This window comes from Pelodiscus sinensis, chromosome 5, assembly GCF_052426305.1.
Source record: "Pelodiscus sinensis isolate ZL-2025 chromosome 5, ASM5242630v1, whole genome shotgun sequence".
NCBI lineage: Eukaryota > Metazoa > Chordata > Testudines > Trionychidae > Pelodiscus > Pelodiscus sinensis.
The window spans coordinates 46,419,556-46,444,153 of NC_143056.1; the positions used below are offsets into that span (position 1 = coordinate 46,419,556).

The 24,598-nt window shown below is 39.0% G+C and overlaps 1 protein-coding gene across 4 annotated transcripts in view; it reads right to left on the bottom strand.

The window, feature by feature from the left end:
• Positions 1-24,598, bottom strand: part of MIPOL1 (mirror-image polydactyly 1) — a 303,297-nt gene that overhangs the window by 133,023 nt on the left and 145,676 nt on the right. For all 4 annotated transcript variants that reach the window (XM_075926916.2, XM_075926909.2, XM_075926913.2 and 1 more), the window contains one exon: positions 20,289-20,396. In XM_075926916.2, the coding sequence (XP_075783031.2) occupies positions 20,289-20,396 (108 nt within the window). The remainder of the gene's footprint in view (positions 1-20,288; positions 20,397-24,598) is intronic.

Here is a 24,598-nt window from a genome sequence, read left to right on the forward strand (position 1 = left end):
CCTGTTTAACAGCCACAAATAGGTATTGGCAGTAGCTAGCAAAAAAAATAGGGTAAGTAAAAGTAGAACAATTCCCCACCAATTTTTGAAGTATGTCTCCAATTAAGCAGCCAAGGGGTTTTAAAAAATAATTAAAAAAATGTAACAGCTACAAAGAGACTTAGTGTTTCACCTTCAAAAACAGGTAAACTAAACAAATGTGGTTAACCCTGGACCAAAACCTTCACCACTCTCCACAAAGTATATAATTGGTTCATAAACTAAATATGAAAAAATACGGCAGATAAACCAAGAAATCCTTAAATACTGTACTAAAAATTGAATGAAACTTCCTCTACTCTTTGCATAAGCAATCAACATGCTTCATAAATATTTGTTGTTAAAAGAACAATGCCTGTCAAAACCCAATAAAATATTACTTATCTTTAAGGATGGTTTTTCTTGTCTGTCTCCACATCAGAACTCCTGAACAATTTTCTTTTTGAAATAGATGCTTACACACCCTGAATGGTTTTAAAAACCAGACACCAGACTTACTGTGTGTTCTGTGTTGTAAGTTAAACAAACATGTGCAGTACTTCATGAGATAGACAGTGCTCATGCATACATTTATTTATGTTAGAACATAAGCCGGTTGGGGTTAGGTTTTTTGAGTTTCACAGTATGGTGATGGGAACATATTCTTTCAAAAGATCTGGCTGAGTGTTCCCTAGCATCCTCCCATTCAGTTAACCTAACTAAGCATTCAAAGGTACTCAGCATATCAAGCTTTAAAAGAGCATCACTAAATGACTCCTGAAATTAAATTAGACAAATCTATTTAATTTAATTAATTAATTTTTAGGCCACCTTAGCTTTGTGGAAAGCTGGATTCACAAAACCTATGAATTACTTTCTAAAGTGGTATTAAAAGTCTGAAGAGGTAGTATTTTCAAAGTTGCATTCTGTTAGGGAAAAAGAGACAACAAAGGGCAAATGAGACTAAAATAAATATAAAAATTCCATCATCTTGCAGGGAAGCATCCGTGCCTTGCATTATGTCACAAACAGACAAAACATACATGTTAAGATTGTGACATAAGCCATGAAGAGCAAATATATTAATAATTTAACATTAATTGTCCTTAACTCCGCCCCTGCATCAAACATAACACACATGGACAGTAATATCATACACTATTCCTGAAACCACTGCACGCAGTGGGGCAAAAGTAAGGGAGAATATGTCAAATTTATACATATATTTTAGTTTTTTTTATTGGTTGGTATTAAACTTAATTTTCATAAACACAAGGATTTATGCCTTCAGAATCCTCTATCCCCTTTCATTGCAGTTTTTAATAGAAAAAATATTTTTTTTTGTTCAGCTTCTTTGTTTTGTTTTTTAATTCACACCATAGAACTACAAGATGCAAAGTGAATTGTGAGTATCATCTCTTATATGCATACTTTTCACTAATTCACAAATGATTGGAAGAAAGGAGAAAAGCAGCATTTATGATCCATAACTTACCCGTGTGTATGAAAAAATTTAGAAAGGGTATTTTTAATCCAATAGACTGAAGTCAGTTTAGTTTACCAAGTCACTGGCTATCATTAAATAATGAATGATTATCTTTCATGCATCATGCAGCGATACTGGATGAAAAGTCCTTCCAAGCCTTTGTGCTCAAAGTTATTACCCATGCACAAAAGGAGTCAATTTTCTAAGCAAAAAGTCATGCCCTGGCTCCTTAGCAGTCTGAATGCTCACATCAGCCACTAACTTTAATAGCAGATGCAGATACTCAGCATAGCTGATTAATTACTGGATATATCTGTAAATTACCTTTTGGGCAGAAACTTGTCATTTTCTGCATGTCTTTAAAGCACAGCACTGTGGTGCTGAATAAAGTAAAGAATTATAATAACTTTTAATCATTTTTTATGAAAAATAAAGCTGTTTTTGATAAATGGTAAAAAAAAAGCATCCTTGATGCTTTGCTAATTTTTTCCTTTAATAAACAAGGAAAAACATGAAACTGATTTTTAAAACTAAGGCCCTAGTCCTGCAAGTCTTATTCATGTGAGTAATACATACTCACACAAGTAAACACATAAGTGAGATTTACTGAATTAGGCCCCAGTTTGAGAAAATGTTGTTTCTGGATTTGGACCTGCTATTCTGAGTTTCAAACAGGAATGAAGTTTTTACACTGGACCTTGTAAGCCCTAAAGATAGGGGGTTAGAATGGAAACAATTTAGTGATGTGAATTTTGCCCTATACCATCAACTCTGCTGGGCATTTTCTTTCCAAGTTCCTAAAGAGAGGAAACGAAGTCTGATGTCATTTTCTTACAAATATAAACAAATCCCAGCAAGACTGCAAGTCTTTTTTTCCCTTGAAGAATAACAGAAAAAACAAAACTATGAGAGGCAGACATTCCTTTGTAAGGACAAAGCTAATAGAGCACTTTATGTTGGAAGTAGACATGACACAATTTGAGTTTAAAGGTGCGTTCGGCTTTAGCCTAATATTTTAAATTTGACAACACTACGTGTCAAAAGATGTTAACATTGTTTTGTGGTCCGACAAGTCACTCTGCAAGAATAATTTTTAAGCAGCTTTTCTTTTTGTTTCAGTTAAAATTAAAATCCATGCTTCTAATCCTTGGAGTCAATCTGTAATTAAGGGGATTTGAAGAGAGACCATGCACTGCATTAATGATAAAATTTAATATCTGTTTTAATACTCCAACATAAGAAAAAACTAAGCAACACACAGACCCACAATCATTTCTCGATTGTGTGTGAATACAGATATATAAAGCATTCTTATGTGTAGTCACAATGCTATAAGTAATGTCAGTTTTTTTGTTTATAGATTGGACATTTCAGGATTTAGTTTCTATGCAGCTTAAAACTGCATCTGATTGAAAGTTGGCACACAGCTCTAGTAGGCTAAATAAACAGATTTTAGTTTATCTAGTATAGAAAATTATTGTTGGGTGCATAAGTGGTTGTACTTGGAATTCCTAATGATAATACTCTCACGATTTCAGACATTCCCTTTCCTCTAGCATCTAAGACAATATAGCTCAAAAATGAGAAACTAGAGTAAAACAAGCAAGTATAGTTGACCAACTTTAACTGGTGTTTGGATTTTTATAGGTCAATAACTACTTTTATACATTCTATTAAATACTGAACACCTTTCCCCTAAGGTTTTTGTATACTATGTATCATAGAGCACAATACCTCCCAGGCCAGAGTTTGATATCCTATCTATTTAGAATTGCAGCAGGTTGACACCTAGTGTGGTACGCGAAGTGTCCACCCAACTGTACATCTATAAATGGAAACATGATTGTTTTTAGACTGAAGCTGATTGATTGTTATCTTTGTACAAGCTAGTTAAAAAAAGATCTAACTGAACAAAAACTATATTTCGGATGGGAAGGTTTGAAGCGATACAATATATATATTTGAGAAATGAATATGGACTTGGATCAGTAATTTTAACTTGGAACCAAGTATTTTCCTAGATAAAATGCCGACTTCTCCTGAGCCTGACAATTGTATAGAACCATAACTTATTCCAACAACAACTAATCATACTCTAGAATGTACATACATACATACTTCACTACACAGGTTCCAATTATGTGACTGAACATTATGGTTTATTTTTCCATGCTAGTATAAGTGTGCATGGCACTGCCCTGAAGACCTTACAAGTTACATGTAAAATCCATGTAGGCCCAAGCCTACAAACAATTAAGTGTAGGGTTGCCAGATGTTTTCAACAAAAATACTGGACACACTTGACATTATACCACAATCTACATTACATCTTATTTAGAAAATACCGGACTTTTATATTTTCTCATTTATATTTTCTCAATTTGTTTCCCAAACCAAAAGCTCAAATACTGAAAGGTCCCAATTCTGCCAATACTTATGCCTCTGAATTGTGTCATTCAGCTCATGGGGACCATCACATTCACAGTTGCTCACCTGCATGTTTACAGGACCAAGACCTATGTCAATAGGACTGCTCCATGAATAAAAGTACTCACTTGAGTTCTGCAAATCAATATTTCAGTTTGCTGGCCAAACAAAAAAAATATCAAAAACTAATTCTGGAAATATTTTTTTCGGTTCTCAGTGAAACTAAAAGTGAGAAAACAAGTCATTTTAGGTCAAACAAAAACAAATTGTTTTAGTCCCAAATTTTTCAATAGATTTACAAAAGTGCCCTTCACAATACTGGCAGGGGTGGTGGAGCTCTCCCTCTGTTATAACCAATGGGTTCAGGGATAGAGCAATACTACATCTTCAATGTGGGAAATCCAGGTACACTGGATCAGAGCAGTGAGGAAGACTGGCAGCCTGGTGGTTGCCAGTGAGGGAGACTGGCAGCCAGGTGGTTCTAGGGGGACTCACCTAGAAGTACAGACATCTGGTTCCAGTCTTTGCTTCAAAGAAAACTTAATTATATAAAGATAATTAAACAGATCATTTAAAATGCAAGAGAGCCAGGTTTAAAGCCTCCTATAAATGAAGCAGCATAGGGATCTGAACACATGTATCACAGGTGAGTACTCTAACCACAAGTCTATAGAGAGACAGGGTAAGACTATTATCACAACTTCCTGGGATGGTACTTAAGGCCCATTGTGAATCAAACCTCACTCAATATTTTGTGGATGAAACTCCAGCAAACTCACAAATTCATGAATAGTTTTGGTTGACCTGAAAGTACATTTTTGGCAAACAATTTATCTGAAAAATTTCATCCAGCTCAATTAATTTTATTCTTCAATGTATACTATTCTGAAGCTCAATGTAGGAAGTAAAGCCAGAGTCCAGCACACTGACATAGAATCTTGGTGGAGATGCAGGTAGAGGTCCATTGATAGAGGAAGTGGAATATTCCACTCCAAAAAGGACCCCTCCATGTGGGAAAACCAAAGGATCGATACAAGTAAGTCCACTAGGGTATGTCTACACTACCCTCCTAGTTCGCACTAGGAGGGTAATGTAGGCATACCGCACTTGCAAATGAAGCCCGGGATTTGAATTTCCCGGGCTTCATTTGCATAAGCGGGGAGCCGCCATTTTTAAAACCCCACTTGTTCGAACTCCGTGCAGCGCGGCTATACGGGGCTCGAACTAGGTAGTTCGGACTAGGATTCCTATTCCGAACTACCGGTACACGAACTACCTAGTTCGAGCCCCGTGTAGCCGCGATGTACGGGGTTCGAACAAGCGGGGTTTTAAAAATGGCGGCTCCCCGCTTATGAAAATGAAGCCCGGAAAATTCAAATCCCGGGCTTCATTTGCAAGTGCGGTATGCCTACATTACCCTCCTAGTGCGAACTAGGAGGGTAGTGTAGACATACCCCTAGATCCTCTGCACCCCTCACCCAGATGCAAACACAGAGTTAAGGGAGTACCTATAAAACAGGGCTACATATGCTTCTGGGTGGGCATGTCCCCTATGTAGCACCTCATATATATAGTAGACTAGCACTCCTGACACACATGCACAAAGGTAAAGGCAGGATTTAACCCTTAGTTATGATGAAATGGGTGGGATTTTCAAAAGCGCCTTGGTGATTTGGGAGCACGTGTCTTATTTCACCCACAATACATTGTACAAACAATACACTGGATACACACAATGCATTAGACAAACATATAGACTGGGAATTAAAACAGGTCTCCAGAGATATTTCTGCAAATAAATGATAAATGGGAAGTAAAATGCAAGTTTTGATTTGGTCTATGGATGTAAGCCAAGAGACACTTTTCCACTTGTAATGACAGACTAGACAAGATCTGCAGAGGATGACAGAAGGAAAGATGGATCAGAGCAGATAGATAGCACCTCCTGGCTTCTGAGTCAATGCTGATGGGCAGCCTTAAGACGGTTTTAGGGTCTTCTGTTTCAGTATCATCTACTGTCACTTCCTGCTCTTTCTATTCAGACTCACTCATTATGGGTTCTTAAACCACAATAAAAAGTCCATCCAATGGTGCATAAGATGCAGATAAACCGGGCAGATTTTCAGATACAGGGGACCCAGAAGCCATTTTAGCAAATGGGGTAAGACTCCAAAATATTTAGATTGATACTACCCACCCCCATGTCTCCTCAGTGTCTACTACAGACCTAAGTGGATTCTATTAACTCCCAGAGTCTTTTCAGATAAGGAGGTCATGGGTGGGTCAGAGCAAGACCTTTGCTATTTAACGCTCCTGTGTCTTGTCTTTCGGATGAGGGCTTAGGTTACTACCTTTTATACATTTTATTGGTAGACAAATAACCAATGTGTCATCATGCACTCAGGCTCCAGCTGTTGTTTACAGTTATTGCTCAAGTAAAGTTGTTTTTTTCTGTGCATCTTGTAAACCGATGATGTAAAGTAGGCGATGAGAAGGATGTATGAACACAAAAACTGAGATCCACTGCACTGTGAGGGATGGATGGAATCAAGTTTTATGATATAGAAAAAGTAATACTTAACACCACATTATTCATCAGAGCCATTTACATAGGTCTGGTACCTTGCCTGCAGTAGATGCCTTAGAGAAAGTGAAAATGAAGACTCGGCTAAATATTTTTGTTTGTGATTGAGCTATTCAAGTATTTTTTAAAGGAGAAGTAAAACCAACACATTATAGCAACAGAGAAAAAAAAAGAAACATCAACAGAAAATGTTCCATAAAGTTTTAGCACAAGGTATGACTCAAAGCCAGATGGCCTCGGCCACCTGCTCCCACCTGGCAATCATAGCTCATGGAAAGGAGAAAATCTCAAAAGCAATTACAGTTATCCAAATTCCAGTATAAGTATATTACTTTAGGATCAATCATGAAAGAGCAGAAATAAAACACAATCAATGCCAAAAGAGTCCAGAGTTCAACAATATTCAGAAGCTTCATAGTACCTATAATATTCAGGATAAAGAACAGCAAGCAGCTGCATACCAGGTTGCACTCCATATTTTACTAATCAAATGAGATAGGATTCTATTATCTTGACTAAGATATTGTGGGGATGGTTGATTCAGATTATTCAGTCTTTTCTCTTCCATCTGCCTCAAACCCATATCAATTCAGGCCCCTATAACAGTGGTGGAAAATCTTCGGCCCCCCAGGCCACAAACAGTTCATCAAGGTTAGCCACTGGCAGGCTGCCAGACTGTTTGCTGAGCACCTGCAGACATGGAGCCCTGCAGCAACTAGTGGCCACGGTTCATTATTTCCGACTAATGGGAGCTGTGGAACTGGTGGCCCAACCCACGCTGCTTCCCACAGCTCCTGTTGTCTGGGAACAATGAACCGTGGTCATTGGGAGCTGCAGGGCTCCGTGCTTGTGGATGCTCAGGTAAACAAATGATCTGGCGGCCCACCAGCAGTTAACCCCGATGAACAACATGTGGCCGGTGCACCAGAGTTCCCCACCCCTGCCCTATACCATTACATTTAAATCAAGTGCCTGTGCATGGTCATAAGAATCTCAAGCAGTCAACAATGCCCCCAAATAAAAAAAATGTCTGACAGCCACAGCATTACCTAGGCCTGGAATGACATTACAATTGTTTCACTGCTGCAAACACCAATTTACTGCTGATTTTAAAGTTAAGTCCTCAGCCACAGAATTATCAGTTTTAATAGGAGTCCCACAGCACAGCCTTCTGAAGAACAAGAACAAGTTAGCTGATGCATTTTAGACCCTTCTAAAGATCACACAGAATAGTAACCATTCCATATGGGACAGTTTTAAGGTCTCATATCTTATAATTTACTAGTGATGAAAACAAGTCTTACACCACTGAAAAAGGTGTGAGGAAGGAGAGACCCCGGTATAAAGACCGATTTCTAGCCTGAAACTTTAAGAAATGACACTTTAGCCTGCCCCTGGCTGAAGACTGAAAATTGCATGACCTGCACCTCAGGCCAACATAATTTTGAAATGCAATTCCATATTTGGGGTAAGACAAGAAACACTTTTTGTGGTGGGTTTTGGTTTGTATTGCAGTGTAGCTAAGTGAAAACTGCTAAGTGGTTGGCATGTCCAGAGCCCATCCTCCGATGATGGATTATTGGACAGAATGAAGTGAGATGTTCGATTATGTATGTTAAGTTAGTTGGCACACAGATAATATCATCATATATGGGACTGTCAGAAACAAATATTGTTCCAAACATATTTATATAACAATGGATTGGGACAGAAGACACTGGCTGAGGGACTTAGCAGTACTGATCAGGGAGCAGGGCTAAGGAATCTGGAGACCAGGTGAATAGTATCTGATGCGTTTAAAACTTTAAACTACGAGCAGAGGAAGCTCTAACTGATGCTCAAAGTTTCTCCCCTAGGTGATCCACACAGAATGAAAATTCTCTGAAGTTGTGTGGTTCTCTATGGTAGTTTCTGCTCCTCTGTGTATGATGATGCATGGGCTGGTTGCCAAAAGTCTATGACATATCTTTAATGGGAATTATAGTAACAAGAAAACACATTCAGTTCATGTTGCACTTGAAACACAATTTCTTATTCCAGTAATCGCAGATTGCAGTTTTAAAGTTCAGCTAGTGCACAGTACAGATGCTTACACAGAGTCCAAATCTGCAGACCTTAGTCATGTTGAGTAGTACTTAATGGCACTTAATTCAGTAAGATAAATCATGTAAGCACCATTCAAGTTCAGTGAGGGTTGCCAAATTGGACCTAGATGTAGGGACATCCCACAGAGACACAATACTCCTAGTCTAATAGAAAACAAAAATTATATTTAATGACAGTTAAGGTTCTGGCAGTTCACATGCCATGCACTCCAAAAACCTTAAAACACGGAAACATCTGCAGCAGATATCCAAAAGCTATATGCATCCCAGTTTTAGCAAAATTACACTATAATGCAAAACCTTAACAGTGATCTCATATGCTTTTACCTTAATTGTGTCAACAGATCAGCACATCTGACTGTCACATAGTCCGTGCATTTGTGAAGTTATTTTTCCTTAACACTCCTGAGATCACTGTTAAACTTGCGCTCAAATAGCAAAGCCTAAAACTAGGGGGAGAACTGCATTTGTATCTGTTTGAAATGGAAGTGAAATACTTATGTAATTTTAGTTACCTCACTGGACAGCTCCTCTGAGTCAGGGAGAAGCTGCACCTGTCTGCAAATCAGAGGGAGAAAGAGAAGCTGCTGCAATATCAATCCTGCTGAAATTTATGAGGGGCTTTTGTCTCGGTGAATTCTGTGTCTGTAAAGTTCTATCCCCATTGAAAAGTTCCTCAACATAAGTACAGCAAGAACAACCCTCCATGAAGGGTAGTGACAACCTAACTGTTCACAGAGGAAACTTCCATGAAGAAGTCTATGTAATTATTCACTTCCTAAACACATTGTCACCTCTCATAGACTTCTGGAAATTGGATACAGCCAGATGGAGCTGCAGCAGCAGGGTGTGCATTCTTGCGTTGTGATGGCAGATCTGCCTATCCTTCTTCCCCTTACAATGGCAGTATAAATCATATACCTCCACCTTCCAATATGCCGCGATGGATGCCATGGGTACCCAGAGTTGTGAGGCACTTTTCTACCTGCCCTTATCCCGAAAAAGCTTTGTCAGTGCATGCTGTGGATCAGCTTCATGAATCGCTCAGCCTCTGGTAATGGAAGTATGGACTCCCAGGCCTGTCTAGTTAGCAATAGGTATACGCTGACTCCCCAAGTCCTCAGGTGTCCCTCTCGAGTGCTCCACTCAGGGTCACCTCTCTCAAGCTCTCCCACACACACATACCCTGAAATTAGTTCAGCTACTAGCAGCAACCTAGTTTCAGACACAGATAGAACCAAGCAATACAATTTCTCTTCTGAAACAAGCATCATATTTCATACTGTATATTACACCTAAAGTGCACAATACATTAATTTCAATAGGAGCTAGCTTATTAAAGTTTGTTACAGCCGATACTTCAGATTCATTATAAAGTCAAGTGTTACGTGTGTCACATGACTGGTTGAACACTCAGCTGTGATGCTCTTCTGATTGGCATGCCTTTCCACTCTAACAATCTTGGGACTACTGGGGGCCAAAATGGCCTCTGACACAATGTAGGGAAGCCTAAGGGGTGCTCTAAATTGAACCACCTGGAGCCTGGTCACTGCTACTTACCACATGAAGAGAGAAGGAAAGATGGAAGCAGGTGGCACAGAGCCAGCTGTGCTGGCTTTTTGCCATCACTGGATTCACTTACTCCTGGGGAATCCTTGACTGTTCCACTAGGGCAGTTTCCTGGCACCCTTGTGCGGCAGGACCAGGAGCTGAGGATCTGGCCTGAATGTATTAAGTTCTTAATAAAATCACGAAAGTTCATAGGATGAATTCTACATAAAATTACAACTAAAGAGCTGGCCAGGCAATAAAATACAATAAAACCATCACAGCCAAATATTAACATTCTAACAGCTCTGAAGGAGATGAATAACCTTTAGAAGGTCTACTGACATCATACTTGGCTGGAATAAGCTCATTAAGTCATTAAAGGGCACCCGATTTGTGTATCATTGTGAAACAGTCTCTCCTTCCCCCATTTTAAGGATTTAGCCTGAAAGTAAATTAGTGTATCTCTTTGGAGTTTAAAGCAGATTAATAGCAGCTTTACAAATAATGTGCCATCTAATTAAAATTTACAATACATATCATACGCATTTTGCAAAAATATCACTTCTCCAAACTTTGTACTCAAATCAAGTTAAGTATGTTCCATGAGTGTTCATATGAAGTTGATGATTTCTCAAGACTTCTTTGTCTATTTCTTTAGCAGAGCAAGGAGGACATTCATATAAAATATAATCAGTGAGTGAGACATAGAAGAAACATTTCCTTCTCTTTTATGAATATAGTCTCCACAACTACAAACTACAAAAATCAATAACAACAAAAAAGACTCACGGTGGGATTTTAATACTGATAACAAAAGCAGTGATTTCTGAACACTGCACAATTTAATGCAGTCAGATATTTCAGTGTAATGTGGGAATACATTTATCAGAATCAGTAGAGACCAAGTGTTAATTACGAAGGCCAAGCACAAATGAATAATCTTCTATATAGACCCTGACATATTAGTCCTGTAAAGCACTTTGCAGATCTTATTTTATGAAAATGTACTAAGGGCCTATATACATTTGTGCTCTTCAGAAGCAATTATTCCTAAAAGATTTAGATATAATTCAATCTGGAATATTTTAAGAGATTTTTTTAAAAATGGTTTCAGATAGAGGGGGATTATATTACTTTAAATGAAAATACCAGACCAAATTCTTCTCACTGTGAGATCAACACAATGCTGGGTTTCACAGCGATACAGATTTGGAAACCACATTTTCACCAAATGAGTGTAATCATCTAGTATGTGGGGGAAAACATTTATAACAAAAATCAGAGCACAGATCTGGCATCAGTGGGATTTCATCACTGTCACCATGAAGAGCATTTGACCCATTACATTAATTAGTCACATAAATCCTAGACTCTATAAGATGAGCTGCATGAGAGAGAGTGGTTTAAACTAACTGCCTTACAAAAAGGATGAAGAGAAGATTACTGAATAGGAAGCTAATGTAAATGACTGGTATGGAACAAGAGGAAAGCTGCATACATGTTACATGTCATACATGAGTCATGATCTTCAAGTCTCACACAAAGACCTAAGGGTGTACAAGCATAGCTTTACAGCACCGTTGTGTCCTCCAAATCTGGGGACTGGCTAGGGCCTGGTTTACCCCCAGCACAGCTTAAAGCAATCTTCTCCCTAATTCAGTTCCTTTTTTATGGTGCTATGAAGTGCTGAATGTCCTCTGAACCTCTATCATGTGAGGATAATTAGCACCTTACTGTGGGTGGCCTATGCCCCAAACACCTTATAGAAACAACCATTTAATAAGAAATACATTACAAAGCTTTTCCAGCTGCAATTATTGCAGCAGAATACATTCACTTTAAACTACTTACTATTGTCTCATTTATGAAGTTAGTCATTATATCACATTTCATATTACATTTTTTAAAGCAACAGTGAATTGTAAGGCATGGGGGACATTTCTAGGAAGCATTAAAGCACTCTAAAATTCCCTGTCTCTAGTCCCCACATTGCAATTTTCAGAGATAATGAGGAAGATTCTTTAGCACAGGGATTGGGAACATTTTTTGAGCCAGGAGCCGCTGACAGAGAAGTCAGTTGGAGGCCACACACAAGAAGCAACCTCCCCCACACAACCCAAACTCCCCACCAAAAAACTAGGTTTGCCAGATGGTTTAACCAAAAATACTGAATACGCCCCCCCCAAAAACAAACAAACAAACCCCTCCCCCCCCCCACACACACTGGGGAAAAATTCTGTAGAGGGCAAAAAAAGGGGGGAGACCAAAGTTGTTGAGGACCCCAAGAGTTATTAAGCAAAATAAATACATAAATAAATAAATAAATAAAATTAAACAGCATTAAAACAGCATGGCCCCTTTAAGTGTATGCAGCGTCAGAACAGGGATAGGAAGAGTGGAGAGGTTGAGCACTAAGATCCAGGGAAGGCATTGCTTCACTCACTTCAGGTCTTTAGGCTTTTTGCTATGGCCATCTTGTTTCCTTGATCAAGCCAGAAGGAACCAGGAAAGCAGGGAGGCCGGGGGCAGAGGGGAGGGAGGGGGAGGAGGAGAGCGGAGTTGGGGGCTGGGCCCAGGTGCTGAGTGTGTCATAGGGTTGCCAGGTGTCTGGTATTTTCGCCTCTTGGCCAGGAAAACCCCCCAGAGAATACTGGACATTTTAGGTGTCTGGTATTTTCTGAATTTTTTTTTACCAGACAGGAGGCAAAAATACCGGGTTGTCTGGGTCAATAGTGGACTCCTGGCAACCCAAAAATACAACCAAACAAAAAAACCCAAACACTCACTGATGTAGTCCCCGACTAAGAAGAAGACAGACACTCCTCACATTCCCCTCACACATCAGAGGCTGGGGGAGGGGAGACTAGTAGATTTTGTGTGGTCCAGCCCCACAGAGGGATGGTGAGGGCGCTGGAGCACCACTGTGGGCTCCCCAATGCTGGGGGGAGCCCCAAACTTCTGGGGCCAGATCCAGGCAAGCCGGGGGTTGCATCTGGCCCCCGGGTCTTAAGTTCCCCACTCCTGCTTTTGCACATGCATAAAAAGAAAAAAACACAATCCTTTATACTGTACATTCACTTTCTTAATCCCCCACTTCTTTACTTTGGCAATAACACATTAGAGACCTCACAGCCCTTTTTTGAGACTAACTCAGCACTGTCATATAAACTATTACCATTAATTACCATTTATTTTGTAAGGAAAATCATATGTTCCCATCATATAGACACTTATGAATGTGAATAACTTTACTTTTATAAATGAGTTGGTGGGATCATTTAAGTGAAGAGTCACTTTGTGTGACAGTGTCTGCAGGTTTAGAGCCTTTATTTTCCCGATTTTCTTCTTTCATTTTTTGAAGAGAAGAGCTGATGAAGTACAAAACAAGTGTTGGAGCAAAATGCAGGACAATGTAGCTTACTCAAAGATAGAGTTATGGTTGCTACCACACAACACTTCTTCCTGCTTTTTGTACCCTGGCACCTCAAATCAGAACACCAGGTTTTTATTGTAATGTATGTCTTTCCTTATCTCTCTCCCCTAATCCTCCTCTCTTTGGCTACGTCTACACTGCAGTGTAGGGATACTGGAGGTATCCCAAAATAGCTATTTTACATCTTTTAAGTGTGCCCATTATTTCAAAATATAACAGGCTCACTATTCTGAAGTCCCTGTATACCTCATTCCAAGAAACATTTTGGAATAGCGCTTTATTTCGAAATAAAGCCTGAGGGCAGGGAGAGTTCACGAGGTCTCCTTCAACTAGGCACCTAGAGGGAACTGCCAGCTGATTTAAAACAACTGGTGTTTCTCTCAAGGGGACGGGGCAGGGGAAAGAGAGGGAAGATTTCTCATGCTTCCCCACTCCAGGCTAGTCGGTGGAGGGGGGAGCAGAAGAAGTCTCCTGGCCTCGTCCCCTTCCACCCGAATTTTTTTGTATTTTAATTTTTTTTTTTAATTATTGCCCACCCCGGTGTGGACGCATTCTTTCAGTCCCTGCATACTACAGCAGCCCTGTACACTGCTCTGGAAATAGTGTTGAAAGATTATTTATGAAGTTTTGCAGCTTGTTTTTAGGCATCAACCACTAATTTAGACAGTAATCTAAAACTCTTTAATCTATACAGTGTTACATGTAGTGTGGATATTGCTAATCGAGCTTTCCCTATCTTTAAATAATTAATTGTAAGAAAGCCAATATTTTTAAAATAGGTCATTATTTGAGGAGTTGTAGCTCAGACATGCTTTTAGCAAATGACCTCAACTTTGTATCACTAACTTTACCCTTTAGTCTTCAGTTGGCATATCAATTTTCAGCTCAATTTGACTATGTATGTAGACTGCAAAGAGTAATTTGCAAGGTAGAAAAATTCATTACAGAAGTTCAGTAAATAATCTTAATTCTGATCTTATATTACTGCTTTCTACATCATTTCTACAGCCAGTCCCCAAGTTATGAACGAATAGACTTACGACCAACCTCCCATTAAACCCATTATAGCCGGTCCCCGACTTACGAACGCACTATCCACACTTACAAACAGCGCAGTCGTATTTAAAAGCATGTATTCCGACTTACAAACAAATTGAGTTACAACCAGGTGTTTGGTACATAATCCGTTCGTAAGTCGGGGACCGGCTGTATATGTAAAGGTGTAACTATCTTGTTATTGTCATTCAGATTTTGACCTCTCTTACTTTTTAAAGACAAATCCAAAAGGACATGAAACTTCTCATTTTTTCCCCACCATAATGGATTATTTTGGTACATTCAAAGTGAATTGGATTAGATGAGTTAAAGTTATGAGAGTCAGAAAAATATAAGAACGTCAATGTGTTTTAAACAACTGGTTCCAAGGAGACAAAGTAAAGGTGGACATCCACATTGTTTCTGCAATGTGTGGTCTTACAGTCATTTGGAGGATGGAGTAAGTATATACATGGTTGAAACAAAAGACTATGCAGCACTTTAAAGACTAACAAGATGGTTTATTAGGTGATGAGCTTTTGTGGGCCAGACTCACTTCCTCACTATATACATGGTTGTTTAAATACAGGGGATATGTGAGGTTGTCAGCTTTTGCCAAGGTTGTATCACCTACAAATTCATAGCTGGAAACCAGCCCAGCTTTCCGGTATACACGTGTGAGAGTGATTTAAAACTTTTACCAGTATGGGGGCCATAAGAGGCAAGGCCTTGGGTGGTAGAGGATAGAGCTAGGGTCCAGCATTGCCTGGCACATGCCACCCGAGGTTCTAGGAATAATTCAAAAGGCCAGTAGCAACAACAGTGGCTGGAAGCCCTGGACCTTTTTAAGTTGCTGGGTCCCAGTATAGCTGCCTCTTTTGTGGGACTGTTGGTGGCTGTCCAGTATAGTTCTAAAAGCAATGCCACAGCAGTGCTCTAATGTCATCTGGGTACCAGCAGCCATTTTCTTCCCAGTACGCTGTACCAGCCCATTTTTACCTCTGCTTGTATATGAGTATTGCTCAAGAGAGGTATTACACCTACAGGGATTTTTGTGGGGCTTAGACTCTATGGAATGCTTGTAAGTAACAGCATGCCCTGAATTCACTTGTCTTGTCTGTATCCCAGACTGTAAAGGTGTTATGTAAGTTTGCTCTGAACCTGCGAACACAGTCAAGGAAATGGCTAATCCCTATTAAGAGGGTCTATGAAAATTAAATGAGCTACTGCAGAACATCATAATAACAAGACTTAGTGGCCACCTCACACCGATGAAGGTGCTATAGGCAGTCCCCGGGTTACGTACAAGATAGGGACTGTAGGTTTGTTCTTAAGTTGAATCTGTATGTAAGTCGGAACTGGCGTCCAGATTCAGCTGCTGCTGAAACTGATCAGTTTCAACAGCGGCTGAATCTGGACGCCAGTTCTGACTTACATACAGATTCAACTTAAGAACCCCAGGCATCCCCAAGTCAGCTGCTGCTGAAACTAATCAGCGGCTGATTCCAGGAAGCCCGGGGCAGGGGCTTCCTGTAGTCAGCCACTGGTCAGTTTCAGCAGCGGCTGACTTGGGGACGCCTGGGGCAGAGCAGCTGGGGTGCTGCTGGGTTGGTCCGGTAGCGCTGCCGCTCCTCGGCACTACTGGAGCAACCCAGCAGCACCCCAGCTGCTCTGCCCCAGGCGTCCTGATTCAGCTGCTGCTGAAACTGACCAGCAGTGGCTGAATCAGGACGCCTGGGGCAGAGCAGCTGGGGTGCTGCCGGGTTGGTCCAGTAGCGCCCAGAGCAGTGCTACGGGACCAACTGGCAGCGCCCCAGCTGCTGTACCACAGGCGTCCGGAGCAAAGCCGCGGAGCATGGGGGCAGAGGGACAGCCCAGACGCACTGCTGCCCGCGTGTTGCACCGCTTTGCTGTCCGCTGCCTGCGTGCTCCGTGGCTTGGCTTTGCTTTGCTTTGCTCCCCATCTCCCTGGTCTGCAGACCACAGGGACGGGGAGCAAAGCGGCGGAACACGCGGGCAGCGGACAGCCCAGACGCGTCTGGACTGTCTGCTGCCCGCGTGCTCCGCCGCTTTGCTTCCTCTCCCTGGTCTGCTGGAGAGGAGGGAGACGGCCCCGTTCGTAACTGCGGATCTGACGTAAGTCGGATCCGCGTAACTCGGGGACTGCCTGTACATGTAAGAAAGTCTGTCTCATCGGCTTAAATGCTAAAAGACAGGGATAAAACAGGGACAAGAACATTTTCTCTCTCTCTCTCTTTTTTAATCACAGGGCAGGAGTTAGGAAACAGAAGCAGAGATCCCTAGGGTTAACCCTTAACATATTCGGTACTGGAAGAGTAATACAATTCTGTCACTCTTTGGAACCATACATTGTAATTCACTTATGTATATAAATTGCCTACTTTAACCTGTACATAACTCTCATTTCTTCTTCCTAGTTTATTAAAGGATAGGCCGTAAGTTTTGTCTTTGGTATGACATCTAAGGTACAAATATTGACTTGAGATTACTGACTGGACTTTTGGGACTGGAAGCAAATGGAATCTTTTGCAAATCTTTGATATATGGTAACCAACTATCACTAAGTCCAATTAGGCTGGGTGGCAAGATAGGGACTATTAGTGACTCCATGGTAAGACTGTTATAGTTCTTCAGGAGTTCACAACATACCAATTTGGGGCATCTGTCCTGCTTTTTGACACTCTTCCCTGAGGTTGGCACTCACTGTCATGAATCATGCCACACAGTATAAGAGAGTGGATGAAGTAAATTTGTTTCCCTGGATTAAAGTGGGATAGTAGGAGTTGGAATGGTTGGGAGGGTGTTGCTTTTTTGGCTGATGCGAAGGGGCTCTTAGATTTGGAATGATGGTAGGTGTGGTGAAGGCATATGGTCACAGTTGGAAGTGTACCAACAGTGGCTGGGAACAAGAAAGGGGCAGGGGAATGTTTTCAGTAGGGATGTTAGATATTAGATAGTGATTAATTGAATAGTTTAACTGCATCAAATTTTAGTGGTTACACGACTATTTGATTGTCCCTGGGAGTAAGGCTGGCAACCAGTGCGCTCCCGGCCCCATGGTCGGGGAGCCCCCAAGCACTTCACGTTGCTGCCTCTTTAACAGGCAGAGACTGTCCACAAGGGGAGCTGATTTTAAAAACAGCTCCCCTCACAGACTGGCTCCTGCCTGCCACCCCATACTGCTGACTTTGATACAGCGGCAGCAATGCTGGGTGACAGCAGCCCCTGTCCATGATTAACTGATAAGCCTAGGCTTATCGGTTAATCGTGTATTCAAATACACTCAACATCCCTAGTCATGCTTTGCCTCCCCGCAGAATGTGTGTGAAAACTCTGTCACAGCAAGCCCTGGTGCTAATAGCCATAGGGGCAGGTGGACAAGAGTGCAGTGGCTAGAGGAAAGCAGTTGCAGGAGAAGAAATTATATAAACATTATGTCATTTCATTTAAATTAATCACCCAACTTTTCAAAAGTACTCAGACGGACTGGTCTTCTCCAGGGACAACAAAATATAACACATCTGGACTCACTGCAAACTATTCAGGAGGTATAATATAACCCCCCCAGAAGTACAGCTTTTCCAAAAGTGAAAAGCCTTCCACAATTCATATCTCAAAAACAAGTTGGCCAATTGACCTCTAACTTTGCAAAAACATTTCTGAGAAAGGCCAGGCAGAATTAAAATTCTTTGAGGACTGGATGCTGGCTCAACAATATCAGAATTAAATATAAATCTAGTTGCCACCTGAACTATTAGGTCATCCCTGTGGCTCTGAAAATAAAATTATATAGTAACCATCACTTCAGATAATATTAAATGGAAAAAGTATAATTTAAATAAAATATTATTTTCTGATGGAAAGACTCTCTGGCAACTATTGAATGACATTAAATAAGTAAATACAATTATGGAAAATTACTTAAAATCTTTTCAACATTAATATTTGCCATCAATAGAATACTTGTCAAAAACTAGCTTTTGGCAATTCCAGATTCAAGGCACCTGCATTACTGTGATCATAAATGACCGTAGGGCCTAAAAATTCTCTATGTGATGTCCATTAGTTACCCTGAACAAGGTTGTACTACTTTTGATATACGCACTTCATTTTGCAATATTCAGCAGAGATTTACTGGCAACCTTAAACTCATGGAACTCTTGGCATTTATTTTTAGTTCATACAACAAAGATTTTTTTCCTTTAGTTAATTAAGCTTTTTGCAAAAATGGTAAAAAAAAACTGAATAGCAATTTTTGGTTACTAAATTTATGCACATTCAGTTTTATATGGCCAATGTTCTGTTCATGCAAGAAGCTGGATTCGTGTTTGCAACATCTATTCTTATTCCAACATGCAAATCTGAATGTTTGCATGTACAAATATATATGTATGCAATATTATATCCATAATTTTTAGAAACTAAGTGGAATCTGCTCAGAAAATTCAACACTATATCCACCGTGATAAAGCACTACAGCTTCTTTTTGTAGTAAATGAAGGAATAGCTAAACAAGAGGTATATAAGTTACCTGATAGTCCTACTTGAGGACCTGACTCCAATTTCTCCGCACATAAGTGCTTTCTGAGCATTCCATAGTAACCAACTGTGGATCAGCCTACTGTCAACAGAGAGGCCAACTTTTAATTTCTTTGTTGCAGCGTGAAAGTGATCAAGGTTTAAAGAGAGAAGAAAACCCATCAGACTGAGATGAGTTATCTTGCACAGATCTAATCAACCAACCAAGAATGCCAATTCTCTCATGCTTGCAAGAGTAACCAAAGGGACAGGGCAACGCTTGACTATAAATGAGCTATGTTTGTTTCCTTTTGCCTAAAAACCCCACAATTTTCAAGGGGCAAGATTAAAGAGATGGAGGAAAACTGGCTTCTACTGTTCCTTTGCACATCGGCAGGAAATAGATTTCTGAACATTTTATTGGTTGAACATACACACAAGTTTTTGCATCTTAATTGGGCATTTTCTTACGCTGGCATATAATGGTGTGTGAAGTTAGATAGGTACCATTTTCAACAACATCACAATTCCACTTTCTCAAATCAAAATAGAAAAACCATATAAAATCTTTTCATAGTCTCTTCTCTGCCCCCTTTCTAATTTTTATTCTTATTAACAAAGCTTACTATTATTTTTCCCAACTCCAATGGAAATAAACTACTCTTTTACAAATAATAGTATCAACTGTGTGGGCACTAGTAGTATAGGTCAATATTGTTATTAATATAACAGGTGCTGCTGTGAGCAGATGGAAGGACATGCTTTAAAATGTTAGTTTTGTGTAGTTCAGACCAACAGCTGCAATTTTTTACACATTTGAAAAATACAATATTGCAAAGACAGAACCAAACCCAAATCTAGTGCTTGTTATCACAACACTGCTCATCGATTTGGAGAATATATTATTTCATTCTTGTTGTTTTTGCACAACACACAAAATAAAATAATACCATAACAGAAGGGTGCTATATCTGTGTTTAAAGAAGGGGTTGTTGGCAAACACCACAGCTCACTTCTGCCGAAATGTACACAACTGAGATATGCAGCACAGAAAGCTGGCACCATTGGCTTACAACCTTAATTTGCCTGCAAGAAGGAACAGAGATTTACCTTCAGAGCACGTTCTTGATTGTTTTCAGCAGTCAGATGTCTCGTGTTGTTTGCTGAAGTCTGGTTCTGCTCTTTCAGATGATGAAGCTCCTGCTCCAGCCGTTTGCACTGCAACGAGGAAAGAATTCCATTAAGTAAAGGAGCTGGGGCATATTTTTTTCCAAGAAGCCAAATGAATTAATGTAAATAATACCACCACCATTTTTTCAGAGGATAAAGCTTCAAACAAAAGCAAGTTGTAATCTAAGAGATGAAATCGTATTAGAGCTATAATATATATATATATATATATACACACACACACACACATACTTCAATCTTTTATTCATTATCTTGTTCTGATCCAATTATTCCAAAACTAGTGTATTAAGTAAAGTATATCGACAAACTGTACCAAATAATATTTAAATATTCACAAATAAATATGACACTTGAGCCAAATTCTGGTCTCAGATGCACCAGCATAGCAGAGCAGAATTTGTCCCATTATATATTTAAATGTAACCGAATAAGAGAAAAGTGTATACCTTTACGAAACGCCTCACTCTTTAGTGGGGAAATATACATATTAATAATACTCAGAGACTACATCCATTCCCAAGTGTATACTAGATCTGAGAAGGTGCTGCTGTTTTTTAAATGTTTATTTTAACAAGTTGATTAAAAAAAATCAAGAACGGGGTAGAAAATTTTAATTTTTCCTATTCTGAGTATGTTCACAAACACCTAAAGGAGTTAACTGCAATAACAAATTTTAAATGCCAATATATTTAGGATATTTAAATTGGTGCCCAAAAGCAGAGTTACCCTGTTACCTGTTTTCAAGATAGCAATGAGTGGCAAAACCCAGCTACTCTGGTTTACCATAGTAATTAATAGTTAGCAAAAAAAAAAAAATAAAAAAAAAATCTTATAAAAACAGGGAAAGGGGAAGGAGAGATGAAGATTCCATGTGTTACTGAAAGCTTGATGACACCGAATCTGAATATTCAAAGATGATGAACACATTCTGCTGAATATTCAGAACAGACAGGGAGAAAAAGGGACAAAGGTAAATGATATAATGGCTGCTAGCACTGTGATCTCAAAACAAAACATTTAAACACAAACAATATTACCATGAACAGATAGTTTATAACCCTGGCTTATTTTGGAAGCTACATAAGGATCGGATTTCCTAGCAAATGCATAAACTGTCATGATGCAGCACCACCAAGCAAGGGAGCCTCAATGTTTAAAAGAGCAAATGGAACAAACCAGAAGACTACCAGCCAACGAGTCTAGTAACATTTTAAAGCTATATCCAAAAGTTCATTTTCCAACACTATTTTATTTCCTTCTTTAAACTCTTGATGACAAATAATGGACTCTGGGCCCATTACCAAACATTGGCATCAAAACTGGATGCCAAATCCCAGGCTTACATGGGTATCCAAACAATGGCAGTTGCTGAAAATGGGCAACTAAGGGCCGATCTAAGCACCCAAATGAAGTATCTGGATGTCTATTTTGCGCATGTGCATAGGAAACCTGAGCTCAGAAAAGTTACTACTAGCTCTAAAGAATTTGTTCTTTTTAAAAAAGAGGAAATATTTCTGGGACTAGTACATTCTCTCAAACAAATGACAGTGTGTATTGTACTAACTGAATCGGAGCTGCTTCATTTTTATAGTAAACAACAAAGGAGAAAAAGTAATAAAAAAAATCTGCTAAAGTGCACCATGATGGATGATAGTTTTTTTTTCTTGTTAAGGCCTAAGGCTCAGATGATATTTTTCATGTATTTGATTTGTGTCTGTCTGTATTTGTATAAAGCAATGGTCCAACTACTGAATATAATTTTAATGCTTATTTTACAGAAAACAGCACCACAAATCATGCCCTAAAATGCCTTTTCATAACAAATGGGTGAGAAATAAGGTGGCATGAAAATAAGTCCAACAACTCTGAATCAATTCTAATTAAATTCATGTATACATCAGTACAGTTTCGCTAGCATGCAGATTCATAACACTAAAGTTTTAAAAATCAGTTAGTTCACTCATTATGAATCCTGAGTTTTAAATAGCAACATCAGCAAAAATGCCATTTTAACCTTTCAAAAATGCCTTCCTTTAAAAAAAATCTTGTGTCTTGAGAAATCGCTTAAATGGTATAATAATAGAACCAGTGACACTTAAAACACAAAGGGGTAACACAAGGAGATCAGTCAAAAAATTAATCATACATTTTTATTCACACTGTCCTTCTGACTCCGAAAATGACACTGGTACATTGGTAATAATAAAACTAGTTTTTAGACAATTCAATAGAAAACCTCACATGCCTGATGTTTTGCACAACTGCAGGCCTTCATAATCTTACTTTACTCTACTTGTTCCACTTTTGTGAAGGCACGATATGGGCATACACAAAGACAACAAGATTCTAACATTATCCTGCCTACTCACCAGTTAAGCAGGCAAGTTGAAGAGAAGCAGAGCAAAGCATGCATGCACACACATCAAATCAGCTGGAAGAATTACATTTACATCAATTTCAACTGTTTGATTGATTTAACTATACTAGATGTGAACTTTCCTATCTTAAGTGGATAAAAGGATCTCATTTTCACTACAAACTTTGATAATAGAAAATCAGGTCCAGTGTTGCTAGAATCTGTTTTACGGATAGCTCGAAAAACAAACAAGCAAACAAACCAACCAACTACAACAACAACAAAACCAAAATGAAGTTTGTGACTTAATTTGTGCATCATAGGAGAACATGTAAATTAACTAATTAAGAAAATGATAGAGTCACCCAAAAAGAAGGCACAAATCAACTACTTCATTTAAAATAATTCATTAAACAAATCTCTTACAAGTACATTGCAAATCAAATTTATTTCCAGCAGTCCAGGAAATAGCACGTAGCTATGCCTTGTCTATGAAGAACTGTTGTCACAGTGAAAATCTTTTATTTATATGTTAATGCTGCACAGAACATAAAAATCATAACTTTCTACAAAGTTAGTACTAAAATGTACATTTTATAAAGTTATTTTATGCTATATGCATCATACTGTGCTACAATATTCTACTAAAATAAAACTTTTTTTTTCCACAAAGATCAAGAGCATCTGAAATTTCTATGTAAACAAAGTTTTTGCTGTCCGGAAGGAATATATAAAGGAGTTTTAAACAATGTGGCCCTTTTACTCATTTCAGCCAACATTTTTTGACTTCCTGTGTCATTGGTTTTTAGAAGGGTCCAATAAAAATAGATGTTCTTTAAAAGAACATGTGTTTTTATTGGTTCTCTCCCTTGATGAAAGATGCCAACAACTGCAAGTATGAAACTGGACTTCCTCCTATAAACATATAAAAATCTTTTTGGAGAGAGAGAGAGAGAGAGAAAATACATGGCCTAGTTTAATACTGACAAGAAAGCACAGTATGTTGGCTTTTTAAAAAGCAGAGGCCTAAAAGAAGTCTTTTATTTTTAGTATTATAAATGACAATTTCTAAACCCTGCCATATCAAATTTGTGAAAAATACTTACTTGTGAAACATTCAAGCTATATCCTAACAGTATCAGAGATGAGTGGAAAATTTTAAAATGATACATCAACTTAAGTAGATTTTGGCCTCTCTATTAATTCTAATTTGAAAGAAAACTTCTGGCAGAGGAAATCCTGAATTAAGCAACATACTCTATTTTTTAAAAGTGGCTAATCATTTAGAAAACAGTTTCTTTGCTTGATCAAATATCTTACGTACTTAGGACATAATCATGGCACACATACACAGTGTCTTTGCAGGCCAAGGGGGAGAAAGCACGGAGCAATGTCATGGATACTTAGCTGGGAAGAGGTCATTAGAGTCTTGGTGAAGGCAATGGGTCATTTCATGGTGATTTTACACATGTAACCCACTGGAGTTCAGCTCATTCACACAAATTGACTTTACCACTAAGAAATGTTGTGCAATCAAGATGCATTGTGTAGGCAGAGGTGAGATGTGTAATGTCAAAAAAGAGTGAAGGGTTTTGATAGAAAACAGGAGAAATTTTCTTAAAGAACAAATTATTGTAACATCTGGATTATGCATTAGGTCTTCAAGTAGACCCCTGCAAATATGAAGAAATCCTCTTTATATCCACAGTGTATTTTTGAGGATATGGATGTAGATTAAATATGTATCTAGAGCCCTGCAAATCTGCTTTATAGCCACAGGTAACCACGTGTGCAGATGTCTATGCAGATATTCAAGTTTCTGTATATAAAAATTTTGAACACGTACAGGGCTCACTCTTCAAACTTGAGTCAG